This window comes from Diabrotica undecimpunctata, chromosome 2 (assembly GCF_040954645.1).
Source record: "Diabrotica undecimpunctata isolate CICGRU chromosome 2, icDiaUnde3, whole genome shotgun sequence".
Lineage (NCBI taxonomy): Eukaryota > Metazoa > Arthropoda > Insecta > Coleoptera > Chrysomelidae > Diabrotica > Diabrotica undecimpunctata.
This window is the reverse complement of record NC_092804.1, coordinates 83,110,317-83,137,867: the sequence shown is the minus strand read 5'-3', so window position 1 is coordinate 83,137,867 and position 27,551 is coordinate 83,110,317. Positions and strand designations below refer to the sequence as shown.

Below are 27,551 nucleotides of genomic sequence, written 5' to 3'. Positions count from 1 at the left end.
GTTATTGTTTTATTTCTGATTTTTTTATATACCATTTTATTTTAGCATTATTGTATATTCAGACCTTTTCAGGTTAGAATAATATATTGATCTATATTTGTTTTGATTGTTTATTTTTCTTGTATTTTGTGTCTAAGTTGTTCTTCCGTAAGTTAAGAACACTTACAAATATTTATCTTGCTTTTTCTATTTTATATTTTGATTTGTACTTTGTCTAAGTAGTTTTCGGTAAGTCAAAGAACTCTTAGAAATATTTCTCTGAATATTTGACTTGTTATTTTATTGTGTGTCTAAGTCGTTCTTTTCCGGTAAGTCAAAGGAACCCTTAGAAATATTTTCAAGTTGCATTATTATTTCCGATATTTTATCTAAGATATTTTCTTCCTTAAGTCAAGAAAATACTTAATACATTTGTCTCTTTCATTTTCTATTTTATGCTAAGTTGTTTCTTCCGTAAGTCAAGAAACACTTAGCAATATTTCCACATCTTTTCTGTATTTGATTTTTCGTATTTGTAAGTCGTTTCTTCCGTAAGTCAAGAAACACTTATAAGTATTTGTATTCTTATTTTTCCCTATTTGATTCTCTTGTTTGTTTTCACTCTAAGTTGTTTCTTCCGTAAGTCAAGAAACACGTAGAAATATTTCCATACCTTGTTTCATATTTACATATTTCATTTATCTGTATTTCTGTCCTAAGTTGTTTCTTCCGTAAGACAAGAAACACTTAGGAATATTTCTGCATTTTTCTATTCTTTTATCTTGTGTATTTTACTTTTCATTCTAAGTTGTTTCTTCCGTAAGTCAAGAAACACTTAGAAACATTTTCTTTGCATTGTACTTTTATACCATTTTATTTTTCTTGTTTACTAAGTTATTCCTTCCGTAAGTCAAGGTATACTTAGACTATTTTACCTGTTCTGTTTTCTATTTTTGATCTGTTATTTTGTAACTGCTCCTTGGAACTGTTACCTATAACAGATACTTGTCACGGTAACCGTTATTTTATACCAGTAGAAGTATTAAACCATTTTATCAGTGACAAGCAAAGATGGTCAACACCCGGTCTAATTCCGAGGGCAGGAAGAAGTCCGCAGAGCCGGCGATGGGTCCTGCAGGCCCAAACGCCCCCTCTCGGCAACACAACAACCAACAGTTAAAAATGTTCGCCCCTCGCCCTCTGCTTTACTCACTTTAAAACTAGCAACAGATGGTGCACACGCGCATATGATTTGCAGTATTTTGCCACAAACTTTAAACATCGTCTTTAAGTTAACAATATTGCAGTAATTTTGTCGCAAACTTGCTTCGTCATATTTGACGCAAAAATTTAGAATCAAACTTGCCCAAAACAATCAAAGTTTGCATGCTATGGTGGGATAGTGCTTGTCGAGAATTTTTTTTAAAATGGAGAAAAAAGATGTTGAACCTATAGTTGAAATGTAGTAAGAAGGAGATGACCATTTGGGTATGTTCTTAGGTGAGGTATTCGGCCCTCCTAATCCAAGATGACGTAACTCAAGGTTTGGTTCATCTGAGATAATTAACATTTTTCTTAGTACCTTTGGATATAAACTTACTGAGGAGATGCAAAATTAGCACTAACATGGTTTTACAAAAATGTATATATTTAACAGAAAAAAAATGAGATATGTTTATTTTGCTTAGGAAATTGATATCAATTCGATTAGTTACGTTATTGCACTGATATTTATATACAATCATTACCTTGTATAACACAGATACTATCAGGAAGAACCAAATAAAAATTGATAATTTCAGTGATCTTTGCTTTATTAGCTTTATTTTCTATTAAAGAACACATGCAAAGCTCTCAATTTTGCACAAATGACGCATATCAATAGTATGAAAATAAAGTGTCTGTAAATGAAACCTAAAATGAAATATACCATTAAATTAAAATAAACTTAATAAAGAATATAATAAAATATAGATACTTGTACATTTAAATATTACACTAAAGTAAAAATGGCGGTGAGTTTATTCCAACCTAGTAGGTAAATTTTCCCAAAACTGTAACTGGGTCTTCATGATCCCTTCCATATTGTGAAGCATGTTATGTTTTTCTGAAGCGGTAATCCATTTACCTTTTCACACATTGTGGGCTTTGGTTTTTCATTATCTTTTGTAATTTTACAAAAACCGTTTTTATACTTCATTTTGTAGTTTTCTTTTTGAAAGATTACTTGCACCATGTTTTGCAAATAATATCCAGGATTTATTTTACCAAGTTTATACTGAGATGAATAATCTTCCCAAATGAAAAATTCTCGAATTTCATTGACAAGATTTCCGTATGACGAGTAGCATTTTGGACAACTTGCACAAATCTTGAACATCATACAACTTTCTCATTCACTTCATCGTTAAGTCCACGTTATGATGGAACCAATCATCTGCCATAAAGGTATGACCTGGTTCGAAATATTTAATTTCAATTTCGTCTGCAGCAATTTCATTTGAATTTACCATATAGAGTAAAAATGAAAAGAAGGACCAGTTTTTATTTTGGGCCGCTCAATTGTTTAGCCACATGGTAATTTTGGATGCGTCTCTCTTTGATTTGAAGAAGTTGTAGAACGTGCTTATAATTTGATCTTTATTCCTTCCAAATAAAGCCTCATGCCAGAGAGCGGCAAAAGGTCTGCAATTTTTTGTTTTTTCCCCACTGGAATAAGCTCTCATTGTATATGAATAGGCGTTTGATGAATATTGCGGTTTTAAACATTTCTACCCTTGGTCACATTATTACCTTCTCCAAATCTGCACATTATGTTATACTAGTTGTATCAGTGCTGTTGTAATCTTCTTCGGCATCTTCACGATATTTTGTACGTGATTTTGTGGCTCTTTCTATGTGAAACTTTCATTCTGTGAATCCATCACATTTATTGTCAATGATATTTTTTTATGGCTTAGATTGTGCAAGTTGAAAGTTTCACAAATTTCGCATTCTTCGTGTTCCAATTTTACTATAGAAATATTTATATATAGAAATAAGTTGCTTTACTACCACTCTGTATTTTTCATATGAACATGGAGTTTCTCGATTTTTTAAAATATAATCTTTATGCATCAAAGAAAAGCTAACATAGCTGGGTAGTAAAGTCGATGGGGAGCATGTTCTCTCCTGTAATGAGAAATTGACGGCTTGTATGATATAATATGGTCACGAATTACATGGTCATTCAGTTTGTTATGGGCCTTAATCGTCCCTCTCTTGTCTGTTGGAGGTGCGATACAATTTTGTGAAACTCCTAATACATCCACACACATTTTAACTCAAAACAGACCAACAAAATCGTATATTACCTCTCTGATTTGCAGACCGCCTATTCACCCTTGCCTAAGCATAAAATAATAAAATATGCATGACTAGATTATTTTATATCATTTCCTTAGCCAAATTAACTTATCTCTGAGATAGGTTAATTTTGCTTAGGTAAGTCAAATTCGACAAGTTTTTACAACTACTTTTGAGATACTTTATTACCAGTTTTGAAGCGGTTCCATGCGAGATACGTCTGTTTCTCTTAGTAAATTTGATGCGTATAAGTATAAAGACCCTACACAACCTTTGACGCAAAATTGGCAAAATATTGAGTTACGTCATTTTGGCTTAGGAGGGCAGTATTATTTATCATTGAGAAAACGTGGCGTTTTGAAAATACCTCATTGTGGATTTTTTATATGATGGCCAAATTACTTTAACCACATGATAATATATATATATATATATATATATATATATATATATATATATATATATATATATATATATATATATATATATATATATAGTTGGATATGTCGATCTAAAAGGAAAACAAAACCCAATCTTTTTTTTATATAAACTGAGAATAAATTTTCCACAGTATTATGTCACCGTATCTACAATTCATCAGATTGTAACCCTGAAACAAAACATATTTATAGACTACAAAGCAGCCTACGACTTTGTGGACAGAAGAGAAATGTTCAAAGTAATCAAAGAGCTAGGAATACTAAATCAGTTGGTAAATTTAACAAAACTAACTCTTGAAAAAGTTGTATGTAGAATACGAATTCAGGGGGATCTCTCTGAACCTTTTAAAACAAATAACATTCTTCGCCAGGGACACCCTCTTCTGTATACTGTTCAATGTGGCTCTGGAAAAAGTAATACGTATGTCAAAAATCACAACCACTGGTTCAATATATAATAAATCAGTGCATATCCTCTCCTATGCTGATGATATCAATATTGTTGGGAGAACGGAAAACGCTGTACGAGAGGCGTATGAATGTATGTAGCATTAAAAGAATCAGCTACAAAAATTGGTTTAATAATAAACACGAACAAAACGACCACTCGTTATAGAAAACGATGTCATCGAAGCCGTGAACGAATTTGTATACCTGGGAGCGCTCTTTAACACTGAAAATAATACTACCGCAGAGATAAACCGCAGAATTTGCATGGCCACAGATGCTATTTTGGGCTCAATCTCCTCCTTAAATCCACAATTATATCGAGAAATAGAAAAATAAAACTCTACAAAACAATAATACGCCCAGTCCTAACATATGGTTCAGACACCTGGAAAAATATTGAAAACGTGTTAGGATGTTTCGAAAGAAAAGTACTAAGGCGAATCTATGGAGCAGTGAATGACAACGGAGTGTGGAGAAGACGATACAACTTCGAACTTTATAGAATATAGCAGGAAGCTGATATCGTAAAACATATTGAGATAGGACATCTGAGGTGGATAGGACATGTAATGCGGATGGAACAAAATAACCCAGCTAGGAAAAACCATTTTGAAATTGAAAATTCAAATTTAAAAAACATTTTTTTTTAATTATCAACCTAACCTCATGCCTCTTTTGCCTCTCATGTCCCAAGATATTTTGAATTTTTTTTTTTTTAACATTACGTCCTATATAACATTTGAAGTAAAATGAATTAAAATATCGAATGCATTTCAGTTTATAAAGTTACAATTAAAAGTGGGTGGAAGAGGGCAGATAGTGATTAAACAAGTAGTAAATGTAATAAAGTAAAGAATTTTGTTTTTGTGAAATATGTATTAAATAAGTAATTTATGAAGTACGGTTTAATCCTGTATTTATATTAACACTGAATAGACTGGGGTGAATTCAAGTTCTATTTGGGCGTTTAATGTGTTTGATTGTTGGTTGTTAATAGGATTTAAATATCTCTAAATGTTCTAGACTATTCAATATAAAGCCCTTATTGCAACTATGGAGGATTGTGAAATCAGTTAGTGAGTCAGAATTGTGGTTTGTACAAGTATGCTATGAAAAATGGGATTGCCCATGTATTACAGATACGGCACCTCAATTTATATATGCCACTATATTCAGATATGTCATGTTTATCCTTGTTATTCAAGAAAGCCAAATAAATGATATATATGTTTGAGGTAGTTTTAAAAGAAAAAAAAAAAGAAAACGAAAAGTTTGAGTGTATTCTATAAAAACTTTTGCAATTTCGTAAGAAATTTCTCCGATTTATGTTAAAGAGTATTCTAACATTATATTTGTTTTTATGTAGTTTTTTATAGTTTAAATTGACAGAATAAACTATGGTTCATTCAATTTTATTTTAATTTAATTTTATTCCATTTTATTTTTTTTTTCTGTTTTATTCTAATTTATTCTAGGGCATTCCATTTTATTCTATTTCATGTATTTTATATTATTTTATTTTACTTTATTTGTTTTATTTTATTTTATCTTACTTTACTTTAATTTATTTTATTTTTACTTCATTTTATTTAATTTCTTTCGTTTCGTTTCATTTCATTAGTTTGTTTAGCATGTTGAGTTTATTTTATTTTGTTTTATTTTATCTTATTTTTTTTATTATATTCTATTTTACTCTATTTCATTTTATTTTAATAAATACTTTCTGACTTATCACTGAACTTAAAATCTATCTAACACTATTGCCAAGTCTCCGTTTAAGAAAAGGTAAACTTTTCAACATTGTCGTTGGTGGCCGTTTAGCTCTTTTCGTTGCTTTTTCTCTCATGAAATAAAGTCTTTTTTTCATCCATCAGGTGAACAGCTAAATCAACTACAGTTGAATTACGTTTATGTATCGGAAATGGAGAAATTGTCCCAACCGCGTCATTGACGTAATTTCCCATCTAAAATGTTGAAACTTCATCATTATTATTTGGAGCCGCAATATGCGCAATACCAAATACAGTTATGTGGTTATGACAATCTGTCAATATCAATACTGACATTTATTTTTTTAATCTTAGCGTCATTTGTTAATCATAGTATGGCATCCTCTAATAGTTATATTGCGATTTAAATCGAGGGAAGGCAGAAAAACTGTTTTTTACATCTTTCCGTACACTTTTTTGAAAATGATCTTTTGCGCAAACCTTTTCCTGATATTAACAAATACAACAACAAAAAATGATCTAATTTGATGCAGTCGTTCTGAAGTTATACTATACTAGCGACTGGTTGCTATCAACAACTCATCGTAGACACTTTCTTTCAGGACCAGCAACCTCCAGTGGAGTCTTTTGCCATGTTATCATTGTACTAAGTAGGGGAAGTATTTTATGTTGGACCGAAACATTTCCAAACGTTTCTAATTCGTGTGTATTTGTCGCATAATAAGTTGTAATTATTGGTTTTTTAAATTATTTAAAGAATAAATAAGGACTTTTGGTTATGAACATTTATTCTGTGCGAATGTTATTATTTGTTATTGATAAATTTGTGAGGTAAAAATATAAAAGTATTAAGATATTTACTATTAATTTCATGTTTTAATGTTATGTTGTTCTTTGATTAAAACTTTAATTATTTTTTATTGTACCTATTTCAAGATATTTAGTTGTTGTTTTTATCGGGTTTATTACAAAATTAATCAATAAATCATTGAATTTATTTACGAAGTTAAAAAATATTTAAATTAATGTTTTATTCTTTTTTAAGTGCTAATGATTTTATCCCCTAAAAGTCTAAATATATTTTCATTTTCTCGTAGTTTAAATAGTTAATAGTAGTTTTGTTCTCATTACTGAAAAATTCAGTAATACTGGATATCTTCAACACATATTTACTAGCCATTATATAATATATTAGAAAATAAATTCAAAAACTATTACAACATTCAAAACACATTTTTTAAACACTCATTATGGCAGTTTGATAGAAAGGTTTCCACAAAATGTTATATTACAACTTAAACTAGGAGAAAACGAATATTTTTAGTCTTCTATAGGATAAAATCACTGGCAACGAAAAAAGAATAAAAAATTAATTTATATTTTTCAACTTCAACGATTTATTGATTTATTTTGAAATACTCCTGATAAAAACAACAACAAAATACCTTGAAATACAGTAAAAAAAATAATTAAAGAGTAAATATCTTAATAATTTTATATTCTTACCTCAAAAATTCACGAACAACAAATAATACCAATCGTACAGAAGGAATGTTCATAACAAAAAGGAAGTCCTTCTTTACTCTTCAAACTATTAAAAAAAACAAAACTTCTTATGGGGCAAATACACAGAAAATAGAAATGTTTGGACAGGTTTTCTAAGCCCCGCCCATTGTGATGTCAAACTTGGGTAGCCCATTTGCAAATTTACAGACACTTGGCTGTCATAACAATAAATTTGTGAAATAAAATTAAAATTTGGCGTGGCTAATCTAATAAAAATTTTTAGTAAGTAGTATTTTACTGTTAACATACGTTATGCTAAGTGTTGCTTTTGTTTAGTATAAAATGACTACAGTTCCTTTGTCAAATACTATATTTTATTTTAGGTTAATATGGTCAAAACAAAAGTAAAAATAACATAACTAAATTTACTGCCTTGTCTATGATGGACCCCTGTGTCGTTATCTAGGACGGACTAGGGGTCCAGCAGGGGTCAAGAAAAAGAAAATAAATTGGACCTACCTTCAGTTTCACTATTTAATGATTAACATGTTTTACAGGGACGACAGAAAGTAATATGCAATAAGCTTTAAAAAGCATACAAGAAAAAACTATGGAGTTAAGCGGGCAGCAAAAACATTTAACGTTCCCATAACGATTTTGAAAAAGAGCTTTTTTAAGCAAAGAGGAAGTATCACAGGTCAATTTTTTTAACCGAAGACCAATATTCTCCACTACCATTAATCAGAAAGTTGCTGACCATACAATCACTATGGAAACTCGCTTTTTTGACCTGGCCAGTAAAGATTTTCAAAAACTTGTATTCGAAGTAGCTAAAAGAAACAATATTAGCGTCAGAGGCTTTTTAAAGCGAAATCCTCGAATATAATTACGCACTCCAGAAAATACTTCGTTGACAAGGGCTCAAGCTTTTAATAAAGTAAATGTATGTGCCTATTTTACTGTATGAGCAAATATATTAGACGAGTTTCACTTTCCACCGGAAAACATTTTTACTATGGACGAGTCCGGTTTGACAACTGTGCAAATAAAATCGCTGGAAAATTTATGCTAGTAAAGGTCGAAAATAAGTTGGTGCTTTAAGTAGTGCAGAGCACGGTCTACATGTTACGGTCATACGTGCAATTCGAACAACATACTCCTCCTGCTTTGATTTTTCCTCGACAGAGAAATAAAGATGAACTTATGATTGATGTACCTACTGGAACTGTAACTTCCGCTCAAGAAAAAGAATGGATGACTTCCAGTAGTTTCTATCTGTGGCTGTAACATTTTTTAAGGTAGAAGAATGTGGGGTAAAGCGGTCCCCCTAAAAGTAAAAAAATCATCACCGCTTTATTTTTTGACATTTTTTTCCATATTCATTTCAGGTTTCATTAATCTAAATAAATAAATCCTAACATTTGCCAAATTGATTCATGAATATTTTTTATCTATTTTTGTTAAAAAAAAAGTTAAAAAAGGCCCACTTTGCCCCATGTGGGGTAAAATGGTCACGCATATGGGGCAAACTGGACATACGGAAATATATCGATAATCAGGTGATTTACTTTACTTTACTAAAGTCCAACTTAATAGTTATTACTAGAATAATGCAGGTACAAAATAACTATTTTTCTTGGAATTAGAACAAAAAAAAAACAAATAAAACTCAAATAAAGGGGGTAGGTAACTTAGCATATAAATAACATATTTAAAGAAAATTTTGTTTACAATCTTAAATACTAAGAAGCACGTTTTGACATGTAACACGTTTTAAGTAAAAAAAATCTTAAATAATTTGCACTTTTTCATGCCTCAACTTCTTCGCTTGAACTCTTCCTACTATATCCTACTCAAAAAGCTCACTGATATCATCTACATCTGGAAAAATTAAAACATTTCGGCTTTGTCGATATTGTCGTAAGAATTCTACTTCGATCTTATTAGTGTCATCAAATTTATTAGCCTGGCCTGATTATTTAAGCCAGGAACTGTTTCTTGGTTTGTTCCTCTGAAACCAATTTAAGGTGAATTCATCAACTTTCAAATCTTGAATATTTGTGTTTGCTGCTTTAAATCCTAAAAGCTTTGGATAATAGTACATAATACAACTACTTCCTGATACGTTTGATTCAGCATACTCGATGTTAGTGAAGCTTTCTGATGAAGAATCATTTTCTTCTGCGGAACTTTTCTAGGTGGTAATGTCTCAACAACTTTCAACAATTTGCTTCCTAACTGTCTTCGCTTTTTTCGGTTGACTTATTTTTACAGACTTTAGTTCTTCGTAATCCGGAGTTGATGTCAGTATTATAGTTTTCCCTTTTTTCACTACACTTTTACTTTGGCGTGGTTCAGCCTTCAGAAGAGGAAGAATATTTTGGGGGAAAAATATAGTTTCTTCGCGTCTTGTCTGTCCGAGATGAGTTTTTTACTGACTCAGTTGGGGATACTTTACTACTTGAACCGGGTTGGGGTGAAACAGTCCTATCAAGTGTAGTTTCGGCTTAAACACTCTCGACTTGACTTTGCACCTCTTGGACCTGATAATTAACTTCATCATTCTGTAGCTTGATTGCTTTGTCAGGTAGTTTTATATCAGCTTCATCTCCTCCTGTCACCATAGGGAGGTTAAGGTCTTCACAGCAAATAACTCCATATCAGCTCCCTAGGTGCTCTACAGAGAGGATCGGTTAGTCAATCTGAAGTTGCCTTTGCGTTTCTATCTTAATCAGGCAGGATGGTAAAATAAAACTCGGTTTTGAAGTCGAAAAAAAAGGCCATGGCAAAAGAGTCTCAGGACAAGCAGGGAGCAGAGCCCCGTGAAGGAGGCCCCCAGGCGTAGGACACCCTACATGGGGACCGTAGTAAAGCTAGGCTTGACTCACCATGGCTTGGAAAATGCATCCTTTTTATACACTTGATTTCGTATCAATATGCGCATTTCCAAGTCCATCGGCCAATCATAAATTTCGTTTAAGGTAGAAAGGCGGGTCGGTGCGCATGGGTGTGCGTACTAGTCCTCAGACTATGGCAGTCGATGACATCCCCCCTCCTTCGAAGACTCTTTTGTGGAAAATAAGTTATTTAAAATAACACATTTTTATATAAGAAAATACAATAAAAGTACAATACAAAAAATGTAACCCTAAACAAAAGTTTATGCAAAAGTTGAAAATATAAAAGAAATTGAAAAGGTTCGTAAAAAGTTTATATAAAAAAATATCGAAAATAAAGTCAGTACCTAATTCACTACAAAGCACAGTAGCTTCCGGTGGTCATCTTCTTCTTCTGCAGGTACCGTCTTCCATCACAGCACCTTCGACTTCAACGACTTCGTCCTCCTCTAGGCCATCACCGAAAACTAAAGAATAATGAGATCGGAGATTATAAAAAAGGGCAAAGAATTAAGAACTCAAGGGAAACGTGGGAAGATAGGGTACAAAAAACTAATTATAGATGGTATAAAATGGAAATTAGAATATAAGCATTTATTAATTTACAATAAAATTGGAACATGGGAGACAGTGACGAATATACCCTCTAAAGAAAGTAAAAAAAAGGAGAGCAGAAAGGAATGAGATATTTGGCAGTAGAAAAAAAATTATAGATAAAGGATATATATATATATATATATATATATATATATATATATATATATATATATATATATATATATATATATATATATATATATATATAAAGGATAAAACAGAAAAAACAAAAATAAAGTTAAATAATTCTGATAGACAAAATGAATTAGAGCAATTAATGATGGAAGTAATAAAGGAAAACAATAAGAGAGCTAACGAACTAGTTGATATGAAAACATGTGATGCCGAAATTAAAAGAAATCAGAAAGGAAAATAGTGACTACAAAGAGGAAATGAAAAAAGTAATACATGAAAACGAAACAGTAAAGAAGGAAATGATAACCATGAAGCAAAATATCTGGTTACTAATCACCACTTGCGGTAGGGTAGGGAGTGACTCCGCGGCTACTCCGGGCCTCAGTAGCTTCTGGAACTGGTGGCTTCGGTGACTTCTCGGTCGCTGAAACCTCCGACACTGGTCAGTGTTAGGAACTGCAGAGTCGGTCGATGATACCATTAGCTACTGGTGTCGAGCTTTTAGATGAAACTCAGTGGGAGAATGGGTCGTAGGCTCGTGTTTTTCTAGTTGGACGCCATGTCACCATAGGGAGGTTAGGGTCCTCACAGGAAATAACTCCATATCAGCTCCCTATGTACTCTAAAGAGGGCTTCGGTTAGCCAATCCGAAGTTGCCTTTGCGTTTCTATATTAATCAGGCAGGATGGTAAAGTAAAACTCGATTTTTAAGTCGAAAAAAAGGTCCTAAGCAGCTCCTGCTCCTGACCTGCTCCCTTACCGTGAAGGAGGCCCCCAGACGTAGGACACCCTACGTGGAGACCGTAGTAAAGCTAGGCTTGACTCACCATGGCCTGGAAAATGCACCCTTTTTATACACTTTAATGCATATCAATGTGTGCGGCCAATTTCGTATGAGGTAGAAAGACGAGGTGATGCGCATCGAAGTGCGTACTAGTCCTCAGACTCTGGCACTCGATGACACTCCATTCTGAGACGCAGGTCGCTCTGTAGTATCTGAAGATTTAAATAGATATTCTGGGAAAATATCCGAGTTATATGGGCAAACTCCTGTTGTTCTAAAGCCATTTATGGGCGTTTTTCTAGTTGCTATCCTCTGAAATGCCTTGCCAAAAAGTTCTCCTAGTTCGTAATTAGTTACGAACAAGTTTTCTTGGATTATTTACCAGCCATTTTTTATCTCATATTATTATAATGCTTGAGCGGACGCATAAAGGCTACGTCAAGGGACTGCAACCTATGAAATGTGTGTGGAGGTAAAACTAGAACATCCACATTGCTCTTTCCATTGTCACAAATTCCAGATTTTTTGTATGGGTGGCATGTCAATCCAAAATGAATAGGACTGGGTCCTCCTTGGTAGGTTTCGTATATTTAAGGAAGTGTTTAAACCAGATATTCGAAAATATTTCTGATTGCATCCATTCTGACTGATGGTAAGCAGCTATGGATTCTGGAGGTAACCTCTTTTCAAGAAGGGGAGATTTGCGTACTCTTGGAAAAATTACTAGAGTGGGCACATAAAAACCTACAAATATCCAACTTGTTTATTTTTTTTTTAAGGAAAATATTTTTGATGGTTTATTTGGCACTGTCAACAGTCCTGCTTAGTCACAATTGAAGATGCGGCTTGGTGAGAAGTTATATCTCTCCGAAGTTTGTTGCAGAAGTGTAAAAAACTTTGCGATGTTCTCCTTGTTAAAAGCGGTCGCTTTTGCTTGCGAAATAAGAAGTCTTAAAGAAATATTTTTTGTCGTTTAAAAAATCCATACACCCAATCGCGCCCAGCTAAGGCTTTTTTGTGGTTAAACTTCATGTTAAATGGACAATATTGTTTCTCTCCACAAACTGGAATGCCAGGCTCCTTAAATCGGTGATTCCAAGACCAAAAAGACGACTCTCCATTTCTAAAATATGATCTGCTAATTCAGTTTCTTGTTCGGGCGTAAAAGTTGTGGTGAATCCTCCTAAATTTTTTTCGCTGCATCCTTGGAATCCATGTCCGTTTTTGTTAATTGTCGCTTCGAAGTTGTTCTGGGCACCTGGTAGGTTAGAGCTGCTCTTTTTATAGGCATTAAATTGTTGTCCACATTATCAATAGCTCTTGCCATAGCATCTTCGGTCCATGATGGTTGATTTGTTTTTCGCTTATATTTTCGTATCATTTTAAATCTAAAACAACACAATACATAAACATATTTTAAGTCATAGGTATCAACATAAAACTGCCTAGATTCTAATTCGTAATATTGAAACACTTTTGTAAAAATTTTAAAATATCCAATGAGACACTTTACCCTACAGGGGAAGAACCGCTTTGCACCAAATGGCCATTTTATAAATAAACATCAAACTAAAAAAGGAGTATTGATAAGTATTACACTGGTACCGATTACATTCAACAACAAAACTTACTCTTGTATTGCTTATTCCGTTGCTTGTAAATGTTACATCACAGAGGGTATACAACTTTGGCTTTATAGGACGCACAGGGTTTTACCACGACGGCTATCGACAACACACTAACAATCAAGTTTTAGCAAAGGCTTCAGCACGTCCAGACTAACTACGGCACACTATGTCCTCCCTATATTTTATTATGAAACCAACAAAACACAATTTTATACAATTCAATTAGAACCCAGGGCAATCACACAAGTATGACTTAAAGTGAAACAAACAAAAGGCACCATACTTAACCAAAACAATAAAAAACAGGAAGCAATTCTAAAAGAAACTCTTAGTGAATTCTGCAATCAACTAGCCTGAACCCAAATGATCAACAAAATTGATGAATCTATTCAAGAAGTCACCGATCCTGTTAGAAGCAATCCAATATCATCTGTATTTATACTTCAGACATAATTTCTATGGAAACAGAAATAATAATAGATAGTGATCCTGTCATCAGAATAGATCATCTAAATCCAGAAGAAGAGATGCACATCAAAAGTTTATGAAGAAAATTTGCAGATATATTCCCTTTAATATTTACAAATCAAATAAAACGCCACATAAGAACGACGGATGAAGCCCTAGTTTTCCCAAAACCTTATCGATATCCACATGTTCATCGAGAAGAGGTTCAGAAAAAATAACATCAATGCTGGACCAAGGCATCATTAGACCAAGTCAGTCACCCTGGTGATCTCCAATTTGGGTCGTACCGAAAAAACCAGACGCCTCCGGGAAAATCAAATGGAGGATCGTAGTCGATTATAGAAAGATAAATGAGAAGACTATAGACGATAGATATCAAAACCCAAATATCACGGACATACAGAAAACAGCATTTAATGTAGAAAATGGCCATTATGAATATCTTAGATTTACCTTTTGATTTGAAGAATGCATAAACAGAGTTTGTTACACTTTTAACTCATCTGTTAGATGACGAAACTATTTTTTTTTTCAATACTTCAGAATGCCGATGCATATGTTCAATAAGTTGGAACTTAAATCTTAAATTGAAAGAAAAATTGTCCAGGCAAGATACATATTTTAGAAGAGCTATCGCTTCCAGACATTGTTTAGCAGTATTTTTAATGAAAGAAAGTATTGTTATTTAGTACTGTATTAAACAAAATACTTGTTAAGGTAGACGTTATATGTTTAATATTCTGCTTTTATGTCTCCAGAGTAACAAAACAGAGGTTTTTGTGGTCCTTTTGCTGCGTCCATGTAAAATTAAATTAAATAAAGTTAAATTGTATTTTATAAATTGAAAAAAATAATTAAACATTTGTACTGTATAAATTGCTTTCATATAAAATATTTGTCTATTACTTAATGAATAAATTAATTTTAAACGTTTAATGTGAAATAAATAGAAAGAAAATTTTAAAAAGAAAACAAAATTATTATCACGGTAGCGTAATCTGTGTTATAAGTTAACAACACCACTGTACAAAAATTGAACATCAAACGAATAGCAGGAGCAGGAATAGTCGTCCGCTGTATGATCGTAGTAGAATTGAAAGGTTGTGTGATAAGTGTGTTCATGTCTTTAAGAGAGCCCGAAATAGTCAACATCTTGCATGACTGCGAGACACTAGATTGCAGAAAGTAAATACGTTTGGAGATTACATATGACTCCAAAAACATGGTTCCAATCCAGTAGACCTATACAAACTAGTACAGGGTTTCATAATTCGGTAATGAGTCTCATGACTGAAGTATGACAGATTAAACAATGATTCGGCTCATTGTACAACTTAATTAAGTAATTTTTTTATTGTACTCTTTAAAATATCATCATTGTATGTCCGTTTCATAATAATCCTTATCTGCAGACTAGATAAGAGGATTGGTATATGAACCAGAAGTTTTATTATTTTTTGAAATATGGAAGATCTGATTCAAGTCAGAAAATAAATTGGAATATGGTAATGTAGGATTATACTTTGTAATATACGTAAAAACTAATTAGTGTACAAATATTTGTTAAATGACTACTAAATGACTACAAAATTTCTAGTCTAGTAATACCAAAGAAAACTACTTTACTTTCTTAGTGTTGGGGACCTGTATAAAGTCGACTTTACACTACATAATTTATCTGATTTGTCACTGATTTTGTCATGATGTGAAATTTCCATGTTTACACTGTGTGATTTGTCATATGACTTTGTCATAAGCACTGTTATGCGCCTCGTCGTAGTGCCATTTTGAGAGGCCACATTAAACAAGGAAAGAGAGTCTGTTTCCTTGTTTAAGAAATCAAATTTAGTTGGGTTATGTTATTGTTTGTCCCAACTGTCACATGAAAGCTTATTTATATTGAAGTTTTTTAACAATTGTGTCAAATTTTAGACTATTACCGATATTTAATTAAAACTTTATTATGCTCTAGTGTTAAAAAAAGTATTTTAAGTGTTTAAAACATAGAGCTTATAATAACATTGGAACATAGTCTTAAATTTGGCGCCTTTGCATTTCCGGATATGTCCGCCATATTAAGAGGCCACTTTCATGAATTTTGGTCTACTTTTCATAACGATTAGATTCCCTCTTTAATCTTTTTGCTCGATGGCCTCGTCATAGCTTGTCACAGGAGAATAGGACGGTACCTATTCCGCATGATAAAATTATATGATTTTCGGTAATAACACCGGTAACGCCAACATATTTAAATATAGAGCCTTATTCTTATGTCAATTCAGCGACATTCCCTTACCGAGAGACAACATCCTTTATTTATTTATTTTTTGTTTGTTGCATTGATATTGAGCCTATTGAATAATCTGTGCTATTGTGTCTTATTTTTCTTTTATTATTTATTTAGTTTATTTTATTCTTAGTTTAGTATTTTATAGTAATCTTAGTCATAATTTTAGTTTAGTTTATTTATTAATTATTTTTAATTTAATATCAACACTAAATTTGATATACCCCGTCCACTATTTCTTCTTTTGAGCCACCTACGATCCCAAAGGCCACTGATCTTTTCTTCTTACTATTAGTTGTACGCAGTTGTTGCCGGCGTATTACTATTAAAAGTTCGGAAGCCAATGCAAGCACAGATTTATTTTCCATTATAATAGTTTAAAAATCTAATAGTTGTTACCTATACTGTGTCTAATATCTCTATGACCCTAAACAAAAAGAAAAATCAATATAAGTTATGACTCATATCATAAGTCTATCATTCAGTGTAAACACGATTTTTTAAAACATCATAGAAACGAGAAATCATAACAAATCTCATATATTGTCATATTTATGATAAAATCATGTGAAGTCGACATAAGTAACTGTAAAATATGTTAGGATAAAACAGTGTATAACAAATGAAGCATGAAGGATGGAAGGATTTATTGTTAATTTTATTTTATGTCATATAGGTATTATATAGGTTATATAGGGTCTTAATGTATACTAACAATTTTGTACGATTTTCAACAACGTAACAAATGTTTCATTTGTTATAGTACTAACTCAACAACAACTTGAAGAGTTTCTTTCTAAACCTAAATCTAAAACTATTCCGATATAGATCTAATACTATACTAGAAATTGGTTGCTATCAACAACTCCTCGTAGACACTTTCTCTCAGGCCATCGCCAATCGCCAAAGCAGGTGGCGTCTCTGCATGCTAAGCACTGCTGTGGTGAAATTATGGGAGACATTCGTTGGACTTTCCAAGTTTGAATTTGTATCAGCCCAAGTGTCTGATGAGGCTGGGATAGGCCGAAATGAGTCATAACACTTTATTGATACCGATTCGAGCACGGGAAGTTTAGCGAATTTGTCCTCCTAGGCCATATTTGGTCATTTAAATCAACAAAGCGATAGCAGCTTTTGCTAGAAGATTTATTCTTTTACATATATATATATATATATATATATATATATATATATATATATATATATATATATATATATATTGCTATGATTGTTTATTTTGACTTTAATCTTAGTTTATTGAGCTAATAAATTATTTGTTATCAAAAGTAAAATAAACTCCTTATATTACCTGTGATCGATGGATTCAAAGATTTTCTAGTTGTCTTTTATCGGGATAGAGAAAAAAGAATAAGAATAAAAAAAAAATATTATATTACAAAAATTTACGTTTCTTTATTTTATATGAAAGAATAAAACAATTATCAAATTCTGTCGTTATCTTATCAATCAGCATACAAGAAAATAACTCAAATTTTTATAATAATAAGATTTTAAATCTACATACATTTATATTACGTGAAAACCAATTTTACTTAAATTTTTCGTTACTTAAAAAAAAGAAACAACAAAACTTTAAACTTTTGATTAGCCTACCAAAACCTTAGTTCTTAAATTTGAATGCTAATGACCATGATGTCAAACCGACCCTTCACAGATATAAAATTCAATTGTACAAACACTTACAGCTTATTTTCTTGTTGAGTTATAATTTGGTCATTGACAGAAACAATCGTTTGTCTCAAGATAGAGTGTGGTTCGTGAGTTTGGATACCGGCGTAACGAAAAGAAGTGAATAGTTCTGCAGAAGGAGATAACAAGTAGATTAAAAGAGGTCCTTGTATCTACCGTGGGCATCTTGTAAAGTATATGTGAAAGTATTCTTACGGCATCAAGTTGACAAAAGGAGGTCCTTGTGTCATAAATAAGTAGCTGAGTTTGGAGAAGTGAATCAGGTGTCTTTGTGTAGTCTGCAGGAGGTTTGCAGAGACGTTAGGAAGGAGTCGGGGTGCCAAAGAGGAGAGATCACATTTTTGAGGAGACTGGACTTTTCTGGGTATGTTCCAACATACAACTCAACAAGAAAATAAGCTGTAAGTGTTTGTACAATTGAATTTTATATCTGTGAAGGGTCGGTTTGACATCATGGTCATTAGCATTCAAATTTAAGAACTAAGGTTTTGGTAGGCTAATCAAAAGTTTAAAGTTTTGTTGTTTCTTTTTTTTAAGTAACGAAAAATTTAAGTAAAATTGGTTTTCACGTAATATAAATGTATGTAGATTTAAAATCTTATTATTATAAAAATTTGAGTTATTTTGAGATAATTGTTTTATTCTTTCATATAAAATAAAGAAACGTAAATTTTTGTAATATAATATTTTTTTTTATTCTTATCCTTTTTTCTCTGTCCCGATAAAAGACAACTAGAAAATCTTTGAATCCATCGATCACAGGTAATATAAGGAGTTTATTTTACTTTTGATAACAAATAAGTTATATATTTTTATTGGCTCAATAAACTAAGATTAAAGTCAAAATAAACAATCATAGCAATATATATATATATATATATATATATATATATATATATATATATATATATATATATATATATATATATATAAATGTTTTGGATGGGTTGGAGTCAATGGTAATTCTAGTCCACTCCTTCAGAATTCTGACTGTGGATTGCCCATAATCGTTTCGGATGTCATCGAAAAAACCCATATTTGCAAGAGTAAGAAAAAAGAAGTACTTGTGACTCGTTTGGAAAAAATATATAAATGTTTTGGATGGGTTGGAGTCAATTTTAAGTCAATTTGGTTTGACCCCAACCCATCCAAAACATTTATATATTTTTTCCAAACGAGTCACAAGTACTTCATTTTTCTTATATATATATATATATATATATATATATATATATATATATATATATATATATACATATATACATATAGATATATATTATTATGACATTGAGAAAAGCCAGATTTTCCATTGCATATTGTTTTGTCATTTTTTGCTCTAAGTAGCAATCAAATAAAAGGGTAAAAACCAAAAATAGTTTGAATATATTTAAAAAAATACTCTGAGTCTCAGGTTAAGAAGAACCAAAAAAAAATAACAGTTTTCCTTCCTCCTTTCATTACAATATTGTTCATTGATGTGCCTCTACTACAGATAATTTTTCCTTTCCAAAATTTCACATTACTTTTCTAAACTATATAAGAAATCATTTAACAATGGTGACTTCTCTGAATTCAAATATTGTTTTACTTGATAATCTTGATGAATAATTATTAGTAATTATTCAGTAAAATTCTAGTAATTAGTTGTATCAGTTTCTTTACAATCTGGATTAGTTAGTAAAATATTATCTATAAGACAATAGACTACTCTCGATATTGTTTTATCCGTTTTCTTCGTTTTTTAAGGTCACACAAAGGTTTACTTTGATTGTTTTTGAAGTTTTTGATTAAATGCGTGGATTCTCCTTACAATAACCTTAAATAAATGAATTGTACGTGCGTATGTGAAGAATTCTCAATTATAAGTGTCTCCAATAATTGAATATATGAAATGCATTCGATAATTTTCCCAGTAAAATATTGAATAAGAAGACTTGAAAAAATATCATAAAATTTGAGAAAGTAAGCATAAAACTGTTAATTGTTAAACAAGTAATCCTACTTTGACACTATGTAAAGCACCAACTACATGAGCGTCGCCAGGACTTATTCAGTTGGTGCATCTGCATCTAAACATACTATTAACCAATATATCAACCAAACTATCAACAAATAAATAAATATAAAATATAGAACTATAATATACAGGTGTATAGCTATGTACTTTCTTTCTAGACAATGGAGTGCAATTGCACCTCCTTACACCCTGCTGCCGGCGGCCATAACTAACTACAAATACATGTTAAAAAATATCTGAATTTGATGGGCCCAGCCTTTTCATATCCTTAGGAGATGTAGTTGACCATATATGAGAGAATAATAGTTAAATATCTTTTCTTTTTTTATTTACTAGTAATTAACATGAAACTAAATACTTACCTGTTATATTTTTGTGCACAAATTGGCTCTAAGAAGACATTAAAATGATTCTAGTAGCATTACAGAATGCAAGTTGACATAAATCCACACTTAATAAAACAGTATCTTTATATAACACATTAATTATTTAATAATGATATTGAAATCTAAGAGTTTTTACAAATGGTCTAGAAAAGGTAAGTTGAATTGCTTCGATATTATCTATTGGCTTATCAACAATCGTTCTTACTGGTGGAGGTCTTCTAATTTTTCTCCCATGACAGCCCTTCTTTCTCTGCCACAAACCAGACCTTGGTCTATTGCCCAATTCTCTATTTTTTCCAGCAGAGCCAATGGGAGTACTACCATGCTCTACATTACTCAGCCTTCCAACAGTACACATGCACTGAGCTGGTAAACTAAACTCCTTCTTTGAAGGCATCATGATAATAACATAATTATTGGGAGCTTTTCGTAATACCGTTGCATATGTTCCTGCAGCATGAACCAAGATTCCTCCTTTTCCAGGATACATCTCAATGTTGTGTATTTGAGTGCCTATTGGTATTGCCCCTAATGGATAAGCATCTCCTTCATTAGCTCTCACTAAAACAATTACCAAATGTTAAAACAGTATGTAGAATATTGATAGAAGCCTACTACTATACTGAAACAATACAATCAAGATAAACAAAGCTATGATATTTTATTGGAATAAACTACAATTCGACTCATCCAGCGAAGACTGTACTAACTCATTTTTTGAAGTTTTCAAATAAAGCAAGATAAAGTCTTGATTAGCACAAAAAATCAGGGGTTCTTATTTATTAAATTCTTTTTATATTTATCCATTGTGTTTACCGTATTGTTCCATTTGTGCTTTTAAACATGTCAATTTTGTTTCTTTATCTGGATTTTGAATGAGTTAGTACAGTATTCGCTGGAAAAAAATCGGGAATATAAATAATACATACCATCGTTCTGTGAAATTGTATTTATGATTAAAGTCTACATTGAAGTTAAATTACAAAATATTATAAACAAACGTTATTGCAGTTCTTCGTAGTCACTGCTAGCAGTGATTTCATACTTTTCTGATGTATCAGAATGTAGACTTCTATAGAAGCCATGATACATAGTAGGAATTTTTCCAGTATCACAAAGCCATAATAAGCCAGTTAACTTCTTCTTATCTATTGGCAAAAGATTTGTGTATACTTTAGATGGAAATTGATCAATACGAGATGGACGTACTCTTTTAGCTTTTGTTAGATCACACCTGATAGAGTCGGAACTTAAATCATACTTAAAAAAAATAACATTTGGTATGTTATACGAAGTACTGATTTCCTTTATTTGACTGATTTTGATCATTCCTTTTTCATTGTTAGTTTTCCAATTTTTGTTGCCAACAAGGTTTTTGAAATCTAGGAAGTCTTCTTGTGACATTTCTGTTACATTTTATACTTTTCCGACAGTTTTGGCTATTCTTATCAAAGTAATCCATTGTTCAGGAACATACAAGACCGACTGACGTTTTTTCGCGTTTTCAATTACAGCATCCATGCTGTCTCCCTCATTTTGGGCGTGACCCTTTTCTAAAAATTAAATATGAATAATACTAACTTGGAAATAGACAGCTGCATAAGAGAACATTGAAACTATGGTGTGGTTTCTGTTTTGCCCACCACAGTTATCCGAATAGAAGATCGGTGATTTAATTTCCCTCTTTTTTTGGGCCTCTATAAACTTCCACAAACGACTAGCAACTTCGTTTGAACCTCGTTTAGCAATTTGTTTATGCCATACATAACAGATACCATCATTGTTGCCTATATCAAATATGGTGAAGTTGTATGTAGCATACTTACTTTTATAATAAAAATCGCATTCATTCGATTGGGGAGTCGCTAAAAGTTTTTGGAGATCAAAACATGAAACGCAGATGGTCTTATCTATTAAGGCGAGTTCTTTGTCACTGTTTTTTATATTTCTAGCCACTATTTTATTGGCTAAGTGACGTTCATAGTTCTCCCGTAAGTCGACCTTCCCAGTTTCATCAGCTAGGTTAAAGACTGAACAGAAATCGCACTGATCTTTCTTTGGTCTAAAGAAACATATTAAATTCATTATTAAAGATGTCTCTATACTGGCGATGCGTAGCAAGTTGTCCAATAATGTTTTCATCACCATAAAGTTCCGTATATAGTTTATACATTTTTTGAACGCTTAAACCCTCCTCCAGATACATCCTCTTAGAATCCTTTCGAATATAATGTGAGGGTACAAACGGAAATAATTTTATGTGCTTTCTCACACTTTCTGCAATATCTGGAGTAAGTCTATGTGGTCGAACTTTATGTTTTCCACGTTGATCTGATTGTAAAACTCTAGTTTCCTTTCTTTTAGTCAATGCTGTATTTACCCATGTTTGTGAAACGAGAGTGCACACCAGCAGAAATAGTACTTTGTTTTTTCTCTATCTGTGTCACATGCTGTACAATAAAGTCCAATTGCCTTGTATGATCTTGCAAGTTCCAAAAGTCTTTAAAAATCTTCTGTCTCATTTCTTGATTCATTTTTATGTTACACTTAAGTCTGCATGTTTGTTGGCAAGGTTCGCCTATTTTTCTTGCCTTAACCAGTTTTCCCTGTCGATTTGTATGTTCCATCCCAACTTAATCTTAAAATGCGAAAACTGTATTAACTCACGAGACAACGGCGCTTCCGTTCGGAATGCCGAGGAAGACTATACTAACTTAAGATAGGATAGTTTTCGTTGGAAAATGTATAGATATACAAGTTAGTACAATATTGAAGTGCAAAATCAGTTGCCTAAACATGGTCAAATTAACTTAGAACTTTATTCGTTGAAAGATATGACGGTAATCTACTTATTCGGGGGTGTAACTCAAAAACGCCAAAAATTGAGTTAGTACAGTCTTCGTTGGACGAGTCGAATTATTTTATTCCTATAAAATACTTCAGCTGTAGCTAATATAAACATGCAACAAAAGATAGTTTCAGAACCATAAAAAGATATTCCTCTAGCAAAGATTATTGAGCTTGATAACTATGTATATGTTAAAGTCCATTCACTCAGCTTGGGAATATTCTGACAGAATCATAGTCAGAGTCAGAAACCTACAACATAAAAATGCCTACCTAACCTAACCTAACCTAACCCATAAAATTTTCAGTATTAAAAAATATATTAGTTGAACCACATTGTAGTAAATATTTGTATTATTTGTGCTGTCTATTTTATTTAGTATAATTCTATTAAAATATAAATAATTTAAATTTTCTTTAAACTTGTTTACATACAGAAGTTTTTTTTACATCTTTTTATCCAGCAATTTATTGAGAATGTTATAAACATAAAGTTGTACATTACACTACATGACACAAGGACAAACAGGAGGATGTCACCTCCTGATGTCAACCATTATGTAGCTTCACCATTTTTTTAAAAAAAATTTGTCTTTGTGTGTAGTGTAGTGTAATGTACAATTTTATGTTTATGACATTCTCAACATTGTTGGATAGGTAAAAATTAACGAAATGTCCCTGAAGATGCTCTAGGAAGTGAAAGTACTTGAGCAAGATTTAATTAATAAACTGTGCTCGATATCTGCCTTTCATTTGATCAAAGTTTATTTTGTAAATAGTTCTATCTGTATATACAAATCTGTAAAAGATTATACAATTTCAAACATATAAACATTAAACCTTTAATTTATTGTTTTAATTTACGCAGTTTTATTTTGAATAAACACCATGTAAATAAATTTTTGTTTACAATCAATATTGGCTATGAGCACAGTGTGCTTGGTTGTATAGTAATTTCCAGCCACATCTAGTCTGACAAAATATAACTAAATTTGCAAAAAAATAAAAAAATAATAGGATGTTTCAGCAGTGAATGACAATGGAGTGTGGAGAAGACAATACAACTTTGAACTTTATAGAATATACCAGGAACCAGATATTGTAAAACATATTAAGATTGGACTTCTAAGGTGGATAGGGCATGTAATGTGGATGGAACAAAATGACCCAGCTAGAAAAACGCTCCTTGATACACCCATTGGTCACAGAAGAAGAGGACGACCCAGAACAAGGTTCCTTGATGACATCAATAAAAACATGAGAAATATGGGAATACATGCTTGGCAGAGGAAGGCGATGGATAGGGAAGACTGGAGAGTAATTCTTGGGGAGGCTAGGACCCATGCAGGGTTTCAAAGTCAGAATGATAATGATGAGTTATAGTAGAGTATCGTATAGTATAGTAAATTAAATGATTACTTACTGTATTTAAAATGTCATTAATAAAATAAATTTTATTGTCTGTAATAAATTATATATAAATATTATATTCATTACATGTGCTTTTAATAGAACAAAATCAAACATTCTTATTAAATATAAAATATATAAAATTAAATAATTTTTTTATTTTCAAATGATTTAAATTAATTTTTAAAAATTGTTTGATGCCCACTGATCATTGCCTAATTACTATCTAGTCTTCTTATATGGCGTTTACTTTAGGCAACAAATTACTCAGATTTCACCAGCTCTCTGAAGTATTGCTTAGCACTTTCCCCCTGCCATACATCCCATAAGCACTATTATCTTATACCTCAGTATTGGGGCCTGTCCTGTTGTTGCATTGTGGAATAAAAAGCATTGACTAAAGTTAATATTATACTAAATTATACTGTGTTCAAAGAAGTTATAAATATCAAAATACTATAATAATTACTTAAAAATAATTCAACATAACTACATAAATAAAATGTAAATGTTAACATTTTGGTATACTCATACTACAATTACTTACCAGGGATCCTTGGAATATAGCAAGAAGTTTTAATAATATCTCCAGGTTTCATATTAACAGTAGCTAAAATGTATTTCAATCTATCTCCATGGGCAACTAAGGCAACGTTTGCGGTGCGACACCCATCTTTAATAATTTTAATGACCTTTTCCGTCTGTATTTTTCCTTCTTCACTTGGACCAATCCTCTTCCAATCTATCCAATGGTACTTATGTTTTATTCCACCTCCTATTCCCTTTACAACCATCCTTCCTGTTTCAGGATCTCTACCTCCCAAATTGGTAACATCTAAAGGTTTTACGGTGTATTCTTCAGGATAATGTACTATTCTGCGAAAACACTTGCCTCTTCCAATTTCAGGTAAGGTTACTATTTTTGCTTTATATCGGACACTGCATATTATTGGAAAAAATTGTGTATTGTCAAGAAATGGATTTAATTTATTTAACATTCTGGTTAACGAATTCATTTTAATTTAGAATTAGTACTATTTTATATTAAATTAGAATAAATGACTTCATTATCTTTATTATAAGGTTAGACTGGGTTTTTCTTCTTCTTCTTCTCAATAATAAATAATAAAAGGGTATTATACTAGTATCATGTTTACCAACTCAAGCCACTGTTTCTACTCATGCGAAAAAATTTCACTCCGTCGATTTATAAATTGAAATAATATTTACAGTCCGTTTGTTACGTCTGCACTGCAGTGAGTCTACGTCTACAGTCCGTCCAACTTTAAATCCAGCTTTACAAAGTTTCAAATAATTTTGTTTTTGAAGATTACGAAATAAATTTACCTGGGCTTACAAATGTTGAAGATCACTAAATGAAAAAGAAGAGATGACATTATTTGACGTTTTTGACTGTCATATGCCAGAGTCAAGTCATGTCAAGTTCTGGTTGAGACTGAGACCGGTTGAGTACTTTTCAATTTAATTTATGCAATTTGTTGAAAATTTAAATTAAATATGAGTTTTAATATAGAAGTGAGAAAAAAGCAGTTGCATAGTTTAAACCAATACATTAATTCGACCAAAGATAAAATCGATTCAATTCTAAATTACTTAGGATGGACAGCCAAATCAGTTCTAGATGTAAGAATAATTTGATTAGTGTATTCACAGTAAATGTTTATTTTTTTTAGGCTTCTGACAGTATTAGCTGTCCTTTAAACAAGAAACATATAATGCCAATTGAAAAAATAGAGGAACATGTGCAAAAATGTAGCCTTATATCTTCTAGTTACAAAACTAATGAAGATTTCTTGTCAGAAACTCCAAAACTTTCCTCGACTTTAATTTCATTAGGTAATTAATATATAGTAGTTAATGAATATTTTTCTAATTACTTTTTTGCAGATCTGTCTAAAAAAATGGAAATATTTAATGAAGCCCAACAGCAAAACTCAAAGTTTAAATCAGGTTTGTTATATTAATTGTTTAAATATGCATTGTTATCAAATGATAACAACTATTATTTTTTTCAGACTTACTATATATCCATTTGCTATTCATTATGTGTTACTGAAATAAAAGTAATACTTTTATATCCTTTTTTAAATATCCTTTTTTACTAGAAAGATGAGGTAAATATTAAAAAGCAGACATAAAGCTTGTTATCTTTCGGCACATTGGTTTAATTTAACAAATTATTCATTAAGTTTTCCATAGCGCGTATTTAGTGACAATTAAAAATTAAAAAAAAAATTACAATAATTTTACACTCCAAAATACTCTTCAAAAATAAATTATATCAAATTTTAAAAAATTGCAGTCAAAAGCTTCTTAAAAGTTACTGTGGTTATTATTAGGGATTTATTAAGCCAACTATGAAACGGCACATACTAAGAAAATTAAAAGATCAATGAGTAAATAATATTTCAAGAAAAGTTAATTTTGTTTAAAAATATGACTCTTACAAAATATAATAGATTTGTCTATTTATTAGCTTACAATTTTCAATTTTCTAATTCAAATTTACAGTAATACCAAGACTGACAATACTTTTCAAAACAATGTACATTTCACAGAGGTATACACTTACTTTGAATTGTATCTAGCTTGTAATTGTACTATAGTTGTAGTTGATAATTAAATATTGGATATTAACAGTCCTGATTACATTTCTTAGATGTTGCTATATTTGTTTTTTATCAATTTAAATAATTCTCACACAGTGTCTTAACACTTTTGCTGCAGAATGTTCTGTCAGAACATGTTTTAATATGTTATAGCCTTAGTATTTAACAATATTGCTTTAATAATAGTATTGCTAGACAGGTAAATTGTCATTCTATACTGGGTGTACCAATCAGAATGTGTTTTTTTCTCAAAGTTCACAACTTCCTGTGGAATATTCAAGCTTTTATAAAATACTAAAATTAAA

The 27,551-nt window shown here is 31.5% G+C and overlaps 2 protein-coding genes across 2 annotated transcripts in view; one reads left to right on the top strand and one right to left on the bottom strand.

Annotated features, from left to right (window-relative positions):
* Positions 1 to 20,441: 20,441 nt before the first annotated feature.
* mRpL2 (mitochondrial ribosomal protein L2) lies at positions 20,442 to 25,740 on the bottom strand. The gene is made up of 2 exons (XM_072523159.1): positions 25,164 to 25,740; positions 20,442 to 20,920 (listed from the first exon to the last, which is right to left on the bottom strand). The coding sequence occupies exons 1-2, from the start codon at positions 25,630 to 25,632 to the stop codon at positions 20,463 to 20,465; spliced, it is 927 nt and encodes a 308-aa protein (XP_072379260.1). The 5' UTR covers positions 25,633 to 25,740; the 3' UTR covers positions 20,442 to 20,462.
* Positions 25,741 to 26,033: 293 nt separating this feature from the next.
* The window catches only part of LOC140434706 (U11/U12 small nuclear ribonucleoprotein 48 kDa protein-like), a 39,135-nt gene continuing 37,617 nt past the window's right edge, over positions 26,034 to 27,551 (top strand). The window contains exons 1-3 of the mRNA XM_072523158.1: positions 26,034 to 26,260; positions 26,311 to 26,473; positions 26,525 to 26,587. Of these exons, the coding sequence (XP_072379259.1) occupies positions 26,135 to 26,260; positions 26,311 to 26,473; positions 26,525 to 26,587 (352 nt within the window). The 5' untranslated portion in view covers positions 26,034 to 26,134. The remainder of the gene's footprint in view (positions 26,261 to 26,310; positions 26,474 to 26,524; positions 26,588 to 27,551) is intronic.